Raw genomic sequence first — 13,482 nt, 5'->3', positions numbered from 1 at the left:
ATACTGTGTATGACGGATCTTAGAGAATTTGAAATCTTAAAGTGTCAAGCAATACTAATAAAACATTATGATGTTTCACATCACACATAGACACTGATCTAGGCTCTCAACCCTGTCGTCATTCATCGATGCTAAATTTAACGAATTGCGAATACGCGCTGTCTGTGTATGTAGAAATAGAAGAAATAATAAAAGTAATATTATATGCACACGTGTCAATTTATTTCTGTAACAATGTTTATTTTTAATACCTTATATATGAAACGTCTGAAGAGGGTGATCATAGGTATTAAGAACTAATTACACACAATTTATATAAATATATGTATATATGTGGAATTTGCATATCTTTAATATTTGTATTTCTGCTCATTGGTTGCATTAATATAATACAATCTATGAGTCATGCAATCCTTCCGTTCACCAATCTCTTTATAGCGAAGCGTAGCCAAAGATTCTTCGTGGAGGAATCTCTAACGGAAGAAACAGCGCCGATGATACAAGGAACTGGTCGGATGCACAAATGGTCAGCTACCAAACTTGCGTTTCGATGCGCTCGCAAGGCTGCAATATCAAAATGATAAGAGACAGAGATACTGCTACGGTTAAACTACTACTCCAGGATGTGTTTTATCTGCAACAGAGAATGATGCCGGTGTGTGATGATTCTTCGGTAGAGATGCAACGAACGAGTATGCGCACGGTGAGACAAAATTACTGGATGGTCGTTTGTCGGCGGCCTGCTCGACTTCGACTCTGCGAGATCGGTGTTTATTCGTCGATTAACGCTGTTTAGCTCGGTAAACAAGCAAGGAAATCGATCTCTTAGAAACGATTTCACGGTGCTTTCGTCTCCTCCACGACTCGAGCTTCATCAGCGATATCGTACACTTGTCTTTTTTTTTTTTTTTTTTTATTTACTCACTACTGATTACGGAGCTGAACGGCATAAATCTGGGCTTCGCAGGTACTTTCGGCACGTCCTTTCGACCTCTCGGTGATTTCTCCTCGTTGAGAAGACCTTTCACCTACGATTGTTTTATTTCAATGGTTATTATAAGTTTCGTTGCAACTACATGCTTTATAATCTAACATAACCAACCTGTTCGTCGATTGCGTTAAACTGCCATTTCCACGTATGATTGTACAAGAAAGGTCGATGATCGAATCTATTGTCGTCGGGACTGTAAGTCTCGGCGTGACAAGATGGTGTCAAGATAGTCATTTTATGACGATTTATAGCATAACATCTATAAAAATGTTTCACCTTATCTGCCACCTATAAATGAATTCAAATCTAAAAATATCTGTAGCAACAATGGCTGCTGCTAATTATAACTATATTTACTTCTTTTGAGGTACATTTATCCCACATGTGGACGAGTCTGCAGAACATTGTGAACGGACCTGCACAATCCTGTTTTCTTAAACGTCCAAAAATACCAAGCTCCTTGTACGTCATACCCATATCGATCTCATCAAGCTGTGCAAGCTGTCCTCCTTGAAGAGGTTCCAATTCTGCGGTAGCAGGAGCGTCTAAGATTTTATCTAAAGCAGTTATTCCATGTTTTTTCCTGAAATAAACATAATGGTTGATCTTATATGTGTCAAAATAACTATCTTAGAAGGATACCAGTTTTAATATTGACCTAAAGTAAGAAAGGAATGACTTTAAGTCGTTTTTTGCAATTCCACCGATAGGATTGATATCGGCACTGCTGCAATCATATTTGGTAAAATACCCACGAAGCGCTTCATCAACGTTACTGCTCCCTAATACCAGAAGACCACCCGGTCGTCCTCTGACCCAGAGCATCAATTGGGCAAACAGATAAGCTATCACCATTCTCAAGCGTGCCTTAAAAAATTTAAAATAATTAAAAACTTATTTGTCTCTCACAAGGATGATAAATATAATAGTAGAAATCAACCTGGATATTCTGCAGAGCTAAATTTTCTCTAGGAGACCCTCCTTGCACCTTAAATCTCGGTGTCAGTTTAGTGACTTGTTGGAAAATCGTTAGAATGGCAGACACAGCAACATCGATTACTATACTGTGATGATAAGAGCCAATCTGATTAGCGAGTTCAGCTGCTCGCGCCTTTGTTTCGGCCGATGAATTTTCAGTACCCATATAGCATGTGACAAGAAGCGTGTTGCACAGCTGTTTTGGATCAGTCGGTACATATTCACAGTCTCCGACTATTTTCCTGATGTCTGACAATACCTGTGCGTCTAATTGGAGACATTTATTAAGTACGTCCTCTAATGATAATACAAAAATAACACGTACCTCCTTTGTTAACCGAATCCACGATCATATCACACATGGAATAAACCATGCACGCTGACGACGCAGAATCGACACCACCACTCAAGGGTAAGAAAAATCCACCTTGGCAAGAGCGCCTTTTACAAAAAGACGATAGTAAATAAATAATAAATAAATATTTAATTATGAATAAAGTAACGAACCTTAGATAGTCCCAGAGCCAGCATGCAGGGGCCAACGAAATTTCTTCATCTGGTGTATGATAAACAAGTTTTCCTGTTGCGTTTTCATCTTCATAAGGACCTAAATCCACATCGATCGGTCGATCTGGAGGAATTGAAATCAAAATATCGGAAGTTAGAGCAAAATCCACCTTTATGCGTGGATAGCTTGGTTGTCTGGCAGCTAGATGAGACCTTGACCTAATGTTATTTCTATAACTCCTATGGAAGAAGAAAACAATTAACTCAAAACGGAAGTTGAACTTCAATGAATATTACAAACCTTATATCCTCGAGATCAAAGGTTGCCACAATGACTTCCACTTCATCCAATGCAAACTGCTTACCACGGTTCAAGATCTGACCATTCAAAGTAATAGAGGATCCACCACTGAAGTATAATCTAGAACCATCACATCCTCTCAAGTTACTGAACATGTAACATCCACCTGATTTGAACGTAGCCGACTTAACTAAGTCTACGGTGACGTAAGCCTTCCGTAGTTCGAAATATGACCCACTACCTTCAAGAAAAAAAGATTGAAATCATATATATAAGATACAAAGTAAAAAATAAATACACAGTAGTATGCAAAAGCTTTTGACCGCAAAAATTTTCTACTTCATGTTCTAAAAGCGATTTTAGATTTAATACTTTATTCTGTTAAAAAAAACAGTGCAATAAATAAACACTGTTATAACATAGATATGCATGTATACATTTTGTATGTAGTATACATTTTTAAATGTTATACATGTGTTTACCAATGTAAATACATGTATATATAAATGCTTGTACATTGTTTTGTCAATTACCATTTGCGATAATTTCAACACCATCCAAGCACATTGGAATATGATTGCTCATCGGGTTCCAAAGCTCTTCGCAAATTTCGAAACCTACGCACGTGTCCCTGGTTGAAATAACAGCATCGCCAAACGGCACCACTGTCTGGTTAGTGATCTGAGATATCATTCTAGGCAGAAAGTAGTCCTCCACCGTGCGTTCCTGCATAAGCAATTAGCACTTGTAGACAGACGCTCGGTATCAAGCCTAAGACTAGAAGGTCAAGAACTATTCTGATTTCTTATGCATCGTGCGTGCAATCTGAAAGAATGACCTTGGTCCACGGCGAGAACCACCTGGATTCTCTATAATTGCCGTCCTCGCACAATTGCATCTTGGGTCTGATAAGCAGAATTCGTCGATTCAGAAATGCCACTCTGCAGTTGTACGTCACATTCTTGTGCATAACCGGCATACCAACATCTACCAGCATGTCCTCGGCCGCCGGTGATTTAAGAATCGTCGCGAGTACTTCCCAGCCGTGAAGCAATGTATCTGACTCGTAGAAATGATCCTCGCAACTGTAACCACTATTCAACAGAATTAATAGTATGTATCTTCTTTATGATTTAATAAAATAAAGATTCTTTAGTATTTTATAATTAGACTGCGGATGTTTATGCAAACGAATGTTATGAATTTTATGAATACAAAGAGACGATATCTAGGTAAAAATTTGTCCCACTCTCTAGATATAACAAATACTATATTTTAGATATTTTAGATATTTTTGTGGATCATATGCATTCCGTGCATTCTTGCGCTTTTAAATTTCCCATAAATGCACAAAATCCACATCTAGTTATAATATTGTATTATTCTTTCGTTTTTTAAAAAGAAAATTTTACGAAATTTCTAGCTCTGGTCCGCTTCTATAAGTAGCGCCAGCATCTTTAGCCTCTTGAATACTTTGCAAGATTCTCCTAGAATTCCCATCGAAATCCAATGCCCATTGATTCAGCGAACAAACTGCTACCGTCACTGTACGACCCATCTTTAAAAAATTCTTCTTCTCTTCCAAAATTTCAAACAAAGCGATGGTTAACAGGGACTATCTATAAAAAATAAAACTGGATGTTATTAACCGTAGAACATTACCCTCGTTATATAAAAATTGTAAAGTACATAATTGGTTGGAGGAGAATAATTGTTGATAAATAGAAAGTTAATTCATTTCGACCTATCAATTGAAAGCTCATTGATTGGCGGAAAGAACGTTTGCCGAGGAAATAGCAGCACATCCATTCTCTACTCCGACAAACGTTGATTGATCAATAATTTTCAGAAGCACGCAGGGAGAGGGATGTAAATTGCTTGGCTGTTTCATATGACTAAGCGCAAGAATGCCTGAGAAAACTCCGAAGACGAATTCCTTGAAATTAATGCAACTTTCCTGACAAATTGCCTTGTCACGATTAATCTTTGATAAAATGGATTCAGATATTCGGTTGTAAGGACTTTTTGAACAGATTTAAGAAATCTTGAAATATCTCTGAATAATTAGTAACCCATGATGTATTATTGTATATTTTCTACAAGTTTATCAATATCATATAAAAGAGGATACAGAAGGATGGAGAATAATTCAATATCATTAAAATTCAAAGAATAGAATAAAGAATTGTATTTTTCATGAATCTGTTCTTACACGAATCTTCATGCAAAAAGAGAGCGACTGCTTGCAACTACTACTTAAGGAAATATAAAAGCTAAATAAAATATTAGATTATCTTTACAAACAATAAGTCCGATCGTGAGAGAGAAACAGAAGTGCGTTGAAAAAGATCGATAAACAGACATCGTGTCTACCAGACTTGGTTCGATACGAATGTTCCATCGGAGCAGAGCGACGAACCTCGAGGAACGAGAAAGGGCTTCGAACAATCTACTGGCTCCGCCCCCGTTTCCCTGTTGTCACGTAATGGACGGCCAGCTTTTACCGAGTTCGACTTCCCTGGAGGGCAAAGTTCCTGATCACAGTTCACGCGGTAGATTCGTCCAGACAATACGTTGTGTAGTTGAAACGTCATCTGAAGTTGATACTGTTCTCGATAAGTTTCTTCTAGAAATGCATTTAAAGAACGATTTAAAGAACGATTTAAAGAACGATTTAAAGAATGGTCGAAAGCTTCATCTGACGGATGACTAAGTTCCACATAAAAGAACAAGGAATAAAGAATTAAAAAACTAAAAGAATAAAAAAATGAGCACGATCGGAAAATGCCTATTGGACGGAAGAATTCTGTGGATCGTTGACTGTGCCTCGAGACAAGATAAATTTAAAAGTCTTGAGAGAAGAAAGGCAGCGATGTTGAACAATGAAGAGGTCGACAAACCAGAGGAAGATGACAAGGTCGGTGGAAGATAACGAAAAATGAAAGATCTTTTAACCGATAGCAAGGTGAAGGAGCTTCAGGCCATGCTTTTTCCGGTTCATCCGATCCCTGGTAAATTTAAGCAATAGCAACGCGTCTAGTTTGAGCAAATAGAATAGAAACGTTTGTTTGTTGTCGGTACAGGCAGTACGCTGGCGAACTTGAACAAACTGCAGGAGTTGCACTTGCTGCAGCAATGCGATGCACCACGAAGGGAAACGGAGTTATCACTGTTCTCCATGCCCTTTGGAACCAGAGATGATCAATCGCAAGAAACTCTTCGGAGCATATTGGATACTCATTGCATGATAGACGGAATCACCCAGGAAACTGCTAGATGGCCCACAGAGTGCCAAGTATACAATATAATATGAAACAAATATACAGAGTGTCTCTACGAAGTTCATTTTGATTTTATTTCGTTTTAATGAATCAATCTTTGTATCAGTTCACCACACATATTAATTCTTGTTTGATATATATTTTTTAAAGTCATACACACATAAAAATCAACTGGCGTGAAATGGAAGATGTTATATTAGAGGCCAAAGTATTCTCTTTGTATTTTTTATTTTTATTATAACATTTTAATGAAGCTTTAAATACCCCGCGATTATTTAATCTTTTTTCCTTGATTATAGGCATATAATGTATTGTAAAGATCTGAAATATCCTATATATGAAATATAGGAAAGACAAAGAAAATTCAAACAAAATGATCAAGCAATTAATACTTCAGGTACTTCCGGAAAGAGTTAGGCATATAGAATACTCTCCAGCCGTTCCAGAACCGTTCTACGTGCCAAGCGGGAAGGAACCAAGGCCAAAACCATTGGGCGATGAATTTGGAACTGTGATATTTCGATATCATCCAACCAATGTCACCAGTTACGTGAGTCTATAATAATTCGTGCGATAATAATTATTGTAACAATTACAATTTGAAGGAAGAATCAATTATTCGTTCAATGACCAACAGTTTAGTAGATCTTGTGTGGGTGGAAGCACGGTCGCACCGTTTCCAACGGAGTTCTCAGCCGATTCAAATGGAAACGAATCGAAGAACGCCGAGACTAATAGCAATATGTTCTTATTAACCAAAGTCTCTGACCTAATGGAAACTAACACCGATTTACATTTTGAATCTCGTTTCGAATCTGGCAACCTTTGCAAAGTTGTGAAGATCACTGACACGTATTATCAATTGTATCTTAGAAAAGATCTTTATACTCAAAGACATACCCAATGGTATTACTTCAGGATATCAAATACGAGGAGCAGAACGAATTACAGGTAAACATTCAATTTTGAAATTTAATTAATTTTCTTTATACAAATCCATGCTTTTACGAAAATAGAGAAAAATTTGTTCCACTCGCCAAATTTTATGAGTATTTTATTTTAAATATTTTGCGTATTATGTCCATTATGTATATTTTGATGCATAAATGCATAAATATCCACAGTATATTTATTACAAATATTCATTTAAAACAATTTCAGATTGTCCATTGTGAACCTTTGCAAAGAGGAAAGTCTATACAATGAAGGTCTTCGGCCACTCTTGTACTCAACGGAAGACGCAAAGAAGCGTGCCGTTGGTTGGAGAAGATGCGGAGAGAATATCGCTTATTACAAGAATGATTCATCGTACGTTATCATAATTTCAATATCCTCAAATGTTCTCGTAATTTTTATTAGATGTATCTTTCTTCCCAGAAGCAACGAAGAAAAAGAAAGGCACACGCTGACATTCAACGTCTCCTTTCCTCATGATAGGGACACTGTTTATTTGGCACATTGTTATCCATACACCTATACTGACCTACAGGTAATACAAATACAAGTTTCATTCTTTGCCATATCTTTTTATAAATAGTCTGTTTGTACGTACAACCGAAATGATTAATATTCGTTGACGATTGTTGTTAGAGACACAGTGAATATAAATAATTTGAATCAGACATGCAACAGACGATACGATTAGCAGGATCTTAATAGACCGACATAGTAAGAAAGAAAAAAATGTTGCAATTTTTAGGAATATCTTGCCAAACTAGTAGCAGATCCTATAAAATCTAGATATACGAAATTACGACTATTGTGTCGTACACTTGCCGGAAATGGTGTCTATTACTTGACTATCACTGCGCCTACTTACGACGAGGTGGTACGAAGAAAAAGAGGCATAGTTATCACAGCACGAGTTCACCCTGGAGAAACTCCATCTAGTTGGATGATGAAAGGAATTATTGATTTTTTAACCGGAGAATCGAATCAAGCCAGAGTATATGCTCGACATAATCTTGACCTTAATTTAGTTTTTTCTTTTCCTTCCTTTTTTTTTCTATTTTAAACTGTAACAAGGCTTTAACAACGCAGGTACTACGAGAAAGATTCGTATTCAAGCTGATTCCTATGCTAAATCCGGATGGCGTTATTGTTGGCAACAATCGTTGCTCGTTATCGGGGAAAGATTTGAATAGACAATATAGAACTGTAATGAGAGAAAGTTACCCTTCAGTCTGGCATACAAAGTTAATGATTCGACGATTACTGGAAGAATGCGGAGTGGCCATTTATTGTGATTTACACGCTCACTCCAGAAAACATAATATATTTGTTTATGGCTGCGAGAGTAAAAGAACCGCTTCACAGACAAGACTCTCCGAACAAGTGTTTCCTCTGATGTTACACAAGAACGCAGCTGACAAAGTAGTCAATCCGATACAGATCATATGCTTTTTTCTCCTCTGTTTAAGTAAAGTCAAATGTATTAAGAGGCACTCGATTTTTAGTTCTCTTTTGAAAACTGCAAATTTCACGTGGAGAAAGGTAAAGAAGGTACGGGAAGGGTCGTAGTATGGTCTATGGGAGTGCAGAATAGTTACACAATGGAAGCGTCAATGGGAGGGACGAAAATAGGCTCTAGATCAGGCACGCATTTTTCTACTCAGGATTACGAGCAAATTGGAAAAGTATTCTGTGAAACTCTGTTGGATTTCTTTGATCCAGATCCTATCAAGGTAAACATAATAATCGTTCAACTCATCATAACAACAGAAAATCTTCTTAACGTTACTTCTTACTTTGTATATATTTTTCATTGGATTTAAATGATGGTAAATTACGCACTGGAAGGAAAAACTACGGAACAAAATAATTACTAGGTTAATGAAGGGTGGCTCCAATGCCGAAGAACCGACGAATATCGATTTAACCGACTACTCCAGGTACTTTTCAACATTAATCGTGGCATACTTTTTATTGTAACCATTTTCGATCCAATTATACCTATGTCTTAATCAGCGACGAAGGCGACACGTCTGATAGTTCAGTCTCAGAGGAACAGGAAATACAATTTCCAGAAGGTACATGGTCCTATACTTTGAAGGAACCACTTGTTTCTCCGCAATATTTATGCGCACCACCACCTACGCCAACATTTATTCCACCTCGAAGTTTAGAACTAGCAAAAAGAAAAAGCAAAAAGGGAATCACCGTTAACAGAAGTTACCTTCGACGCAAACGAATGCTGGTAAAATTTGAAATATTTTTGATACTTTCTTTCTGTAATTAAAACACGTTCGTTTGAAATGAGTACTTACTAATTAGACGGGTTAACATTTAGACTAGAAGAGCAGTAATGGATTTACCAACTCTGGATCCGGGCAGCGATTTGTGTGACTATATTGATTCAGCAGATGAAGGACTGACGAGGCCAGAACGTAAAACCACACCATTGAAATATTATTAAATATAAATTGAAAGAAATAAGAGAAATTATGTTTAGGTTTCTCAGCAAGAATTCGCGAAAATTGCAAAGAAGAAACTAATCAATTCGTGGATAAAGAAACAAAGGAAATCCCCAGTGATGGATTAATCTTGCCGGAAATAGTGAGAACTCGTAGTATGTCCTTAACTGAGAATATCAATGTCGATAAGGAAGAACCGAAGGCGAACAGACGATCCCATTGTCTTCGCTTGGTTAGGTAAAGGAATATTAAAATAAGATATTCTGACCAAAGTAGATTTAAAAAATGGAAGCTTCTTTGTTTAAATTTTAATTTATGTAGGACATTAAGACATCGTTCGCCTGTTCCGTTAAGAAATCAAGATATACAAATTAAGCTCAGTTCACTGCGGCAACAAATATGGATGGGAGTTCCACTGAACGTCGCAGAAAATATCGATAAAAGAGTCAACCATCCTATTCCAAAGGGACCATTAAGCTGGGGAATATCCAATATGGCGTTAACCAAAAATAAAATGAATAATAAAGTATTACTGAAGTACGTAAAGCTCTGTTACATTATCGACGAATGTTCCAAGTTATTTTTATTTCAGAGGCACCAAAAAATTGCAATTCGTCGAATATATTGATACGGAAAACAACATGAAAGAAATACAAAATAAATATAAACGTGAAGATACGATGCGTTCAAAAGACAGTAGTGTGAGAGTGGAATCGCAGCGGCAAAGTGCTGAGCAGAAGCCAAGGAAAAAGAAGTCTCCTCTGAAGTGGCAGAAGATAGTTAATCTAAATTCTAGAGTAGAAGAAATGTGCCACCGCAAAACATCCTTTTTAACAATTAAAGCAGACTCTTTAAAACTGGTCACGCTTGAAGTACCTTCAAAGATTCAAACGCGACAGCACAAAATCGAATCTCGAAGGAAGCACCGGAAAAGTTGCGCTACCTGCACTGTTTCTAACGGTGAAAAAATATCGAGCGTTACGAAATCTCAATTGCATTTGCAATCGCATTCACGATCCCACATACAATTGCAACCCCTAATCGTTCCTTTGTGCGACAGTTTTTCGTCAGAAAACGACTCCATCGATTCTCGTACTCAAAGAGCCTCAAAGAAGAAATATAAGAAGAAGAAACAACTGAAGAAAATGAAGTCGACTCCTGCAACGGGAAAGAAAAAGCGTGTCACTAGCGCGAACGTATTACGCAATCCCTGAAAGATTTCGTACATAAACAAGAATGTTCCGTTGAATAGCATTTTTTCAGTCCCGCCAATGCAGGCTCTTTTTCGTATTTTTAAATATACTCCTGTTAAAGATTCATTACACCCATTAATGAGAATAATTTTGTGCGAGTGATTTTTATATTGTACTTTTTAACGTGATTGTACGATAATTCGTCGTTCAATTAAGGCTTACAACATTGTTACGTAACAAATTTTGCCAAGACTTAAAAGTATGAGATAATTAACCAACGTACTTACGATTTTCCGTTGATCCAAATAGGGAAAAAGCGACGATTGTTTAAGACTGTATTTAAATATGATATTAGTCGCGCATTATTTAAATGGCATGCGCGGGATTGCTGTTTCTTCCACGTGTTTTTTTACCAGAAATTGAAAAATTTTCGATTTAACAAAAACATAACCTCACAAAATATTATCAATATTCGTAATGTAATATTTATTTCCATTGGAACAATTCATCGCTTTTAAAGTTATATATCGCTTGTAGGAAATATATCTTAATATCGGATTTCATTCAATGGAAAACTTTATAAATATATCAGTTTTTGAAAGTCTTTTTCCGTGACGCTTTTTGATACGTTATGCTTTCATTGATAACTTCGTTTTTAACACAGATTAAACACAGAAGAACGTGATGCTGCTCAGGAAACACTGTACAATTCTTTTCTCGTTAATACTCATGCGACTTTTTAAAAAATGTAATCACATATTAAACTATTATCGTCAAAACAGTTGGTGTTTTTAACGAGGTGCTGCCATCTGATGGATGGTACGTGGAGCATGCAATTGTAGATAACAATCGTACATACGAATCTGTGTATATGTATCAGCAGGTATGAATAAACTTCCTGGCTCATACATAATATCTCAAGGTATATATGCTATATGTATAACAAGATACATACATAATACAAAATAGAATTTAAAAAATACGTTAATTTTAATTATTAAATTAATACTGTAAATTATTGGCACAACAGCAAATATGCCATCTTATATACATACACATATATATCTCCACTTTTATTACATCTTGTATAAACAACATAAATAAAAATGTTTAATACGAGAAGATCTACTTTTATATCTACCTTCCTTTCAAATTTATTTAGTCAAAACACCAATAAAAAAATATCAATCCCCTTAAGTATAGCACCATTTTTATCAGTATTATATTTTACCAATGTTTCACCATTTTTTGTAATAATTATATGTTCTATATAAAGAATATAAAAGGCTGTATACTGAAAAAGAAAAAAAAATATTATTATCCCATAATACCATAATATCAACATTTTTCAATCTTTTACAAATAGTCGAATAAATTGTAATAAACAATGAAACATCAATAATCAATGCAATTATTTTTCCTCATAGAATAATTAATTTGTAATAAAATGCACTTGCGTAATTCCAATCTAACAGAATATATTTTCGTGTATTATTGAGCCAGAAAGCCGGGTCATCGAGCATTGACCTGGATATCCGGCTATTGTAAGCATAAATACTTACGTTTTTCCCAATGCCACGTAGCACGGTGACAAATTTTCCCAAAATCATAGATAAAAGTACACGAAACTTTAAACAAGATTTTTTGTTAAGTCCAATTTTTAATATACAATCCTCTTAAAACTATGAGAATTAAAAATTAAGGACCATACAAAGTAAACTTTTTTAACCAATCAATTCGCTACTATACGTCATCTACAAAAATATCAATCATCCTGTTCAAAATAATTGCTTACGTGAATTAAATTATTCTTAGAATTCAACTTGAAACACTGTTTCATAAATTACAACATAATGTTATAAAATATTGCAACAAATTTTAAGAATATTCATAGAAAATTATTAATTTTTATTTGATTGAATATCGACAATTCAATAAGCGACGTCAGAGTTTCGAAGATAAAGTAACGAAATCATAGTGAAAAATAAAAGATAAAGATTTTAAAGATTTTAAGATTTTAAAAGAGATTAATGAAATACTTAAAACAAATGAGTTTTAATTTACTTTTACTAGCGCCACTAATTATTTTAATGATTTTTATCATCACAGCAAAATGTTTATACGCAATGACCTTTAAATGAATTAATTAATATTATGATAAAGTTTCTTCGAATGTGGCAATAATATGTATCACAAATTATAAGAATGAATTCAATAATTTCTGCGCAACCAAACGAAATAAAAAAGCATTGTTTGTAAATTATGAAACCGCTGACAAGTGATAGGGGAGTAGGTCAAGGCGGAAATGCTCTCTGCGTCTTCGATGACTTGACGTAATTCCGTCTTTCGTTATTCAATTCGATTATGAGATGGAAAGAATGATATTAAAAACGATACAAAAAGAATGCAAAATGAGAAATTCCTTTTGCTACGAATTTTTTTTAGTTATATTCTCTCTAATGGAAATGAATATTATATTGCAGTAAATTAGAGAAATCTCTCTTCAACTTTCTATGTATTAATGAATACATAATGTAATCATTCTTACTATACTCTCAAATATCTTCATATTATAAAATCTTGTCACAATACTTAAAATATCATAACTTTTTGCAAAATCTTATTTGGTGTTTTTCCAAAAATAATATTAAAAAATTTTTGCACCTGAAGCAAAATTATTTCCGTTACCTTACTTCGACACTACATATAGAAAATATTAATCAAATATAACATATTTTACATACGTCAAAAATTGTTGATTGGACATACACGTATATAGCCTTATGTTCAGCGTAATTCGCGTTTCATTTCTGCAAAA

General features: G+C 35.2%; 2 protein-coding genes across 4 annotated transcripts; one reads left to right on the top strand and one right to left on the bottom strand.

Moving 5' to 3' along the window:
* Positions 1 to 310: 310 nt before the first annotated feature.
* On the bottom strand, positions 311 to 11,578 carry LOC122573429 (glutamine-dependent NAD(+) synthetase). Of its 3 annotated transcripts, none has more exons than XM_043739781.1 (13): positions 10,948 to 11,578; positions 4,190 to 4,396; positions 3,616 to 3,871; positions 3,311 to 3,503; positions 2,778 to 3,018; positions 2,477 to 2,716; positions 2,295 to 2,410; positions 1,932 to 2,236; positions 1,650 to 1,858; positions 1,349 to 1,574; positions 1,103 to 1,279; positions 926 to 1,028; positions 311 to 634 (listed from the first exon to the last, which is right to left on the bottom strand). In XM_043739781.1, exons 2-13 carry the CDS (start codon positions 4,333 to 4,335, stop codon positions 606 to 608), a joined length of 2,241 nt encoding a protein of 746 aa, XP_043595716.1. In that variant the 5' UTR covers positions 4,336 to 4,396; positions 10,948 to 11,578; the 3' UTR covers positions 311 to 605. The 3 variants fall into 3 exon arrangements, with proteins under 3 accessions (XP_043595716.1, XP_043595715.1, XP_043595717.1); XM_043739780.1 differs by having other exon boundaries at positions 10,952 to 11,576; XM_043739782.1 differs by having other exon boundaries at positions 311 to 1,028; positions 10,952 to 11,575.
* Positions 5,093 to 10,932, top strand: LOC122573425 (cytosolic carboxypeptidase 2-like). The gene is made up of 15 exons (XM_043739771.1): positions 5,093 to 5,788; positions 5,861 to 6,072; positions 6,456 to 6,608; positions 6,696 to 7,009; positions 7,220 to 7,366; positions 7,436 to 7,547; positions 7,758 to 8,003; positions 8,099 to 8,431; positions 8,515 to 8,742; positions 8,858 to 8,949; positions 9,026 to 9,254; positions 9,348 to 9,444; positions 9,510 to 9,708; positions 9,793 to 10,008; positions 10,064 to 10,932. Exons 1-15 carry the CDS (start codon positions 5,716 to 5,718, stop codon positions 10,683 to 10,685), a joined length of 3,273 nt encoding a protein of 1,090 aa, XP_043595706.1. The 5' UTR covers positions 5,093 to 5,715; the 3' UTR covers positions 10,686 to 10,932.
* Positions 11,579 to 13,482: the final 1,904 nt, after the last annotated feature.

Source organism: Bombus pyrosoma, linkage group LG12, assembly GCF_014825855.1.
Source record: "Bombus pyrosoma isolate SC7728 linkage group LG12, ASM1482585v1, whole genome shotgun sequence".
In the NCBI taxonomy this organism is placed as follows: Eukaryota; Metazoa; Arthropoda; class Insecta; order Hymenoptera; family Apidae; genus Bombus; species Bombus pyrosoma.
This window is presented reverse-complemented; position numbering and strand designations above follow the sequence as displayed.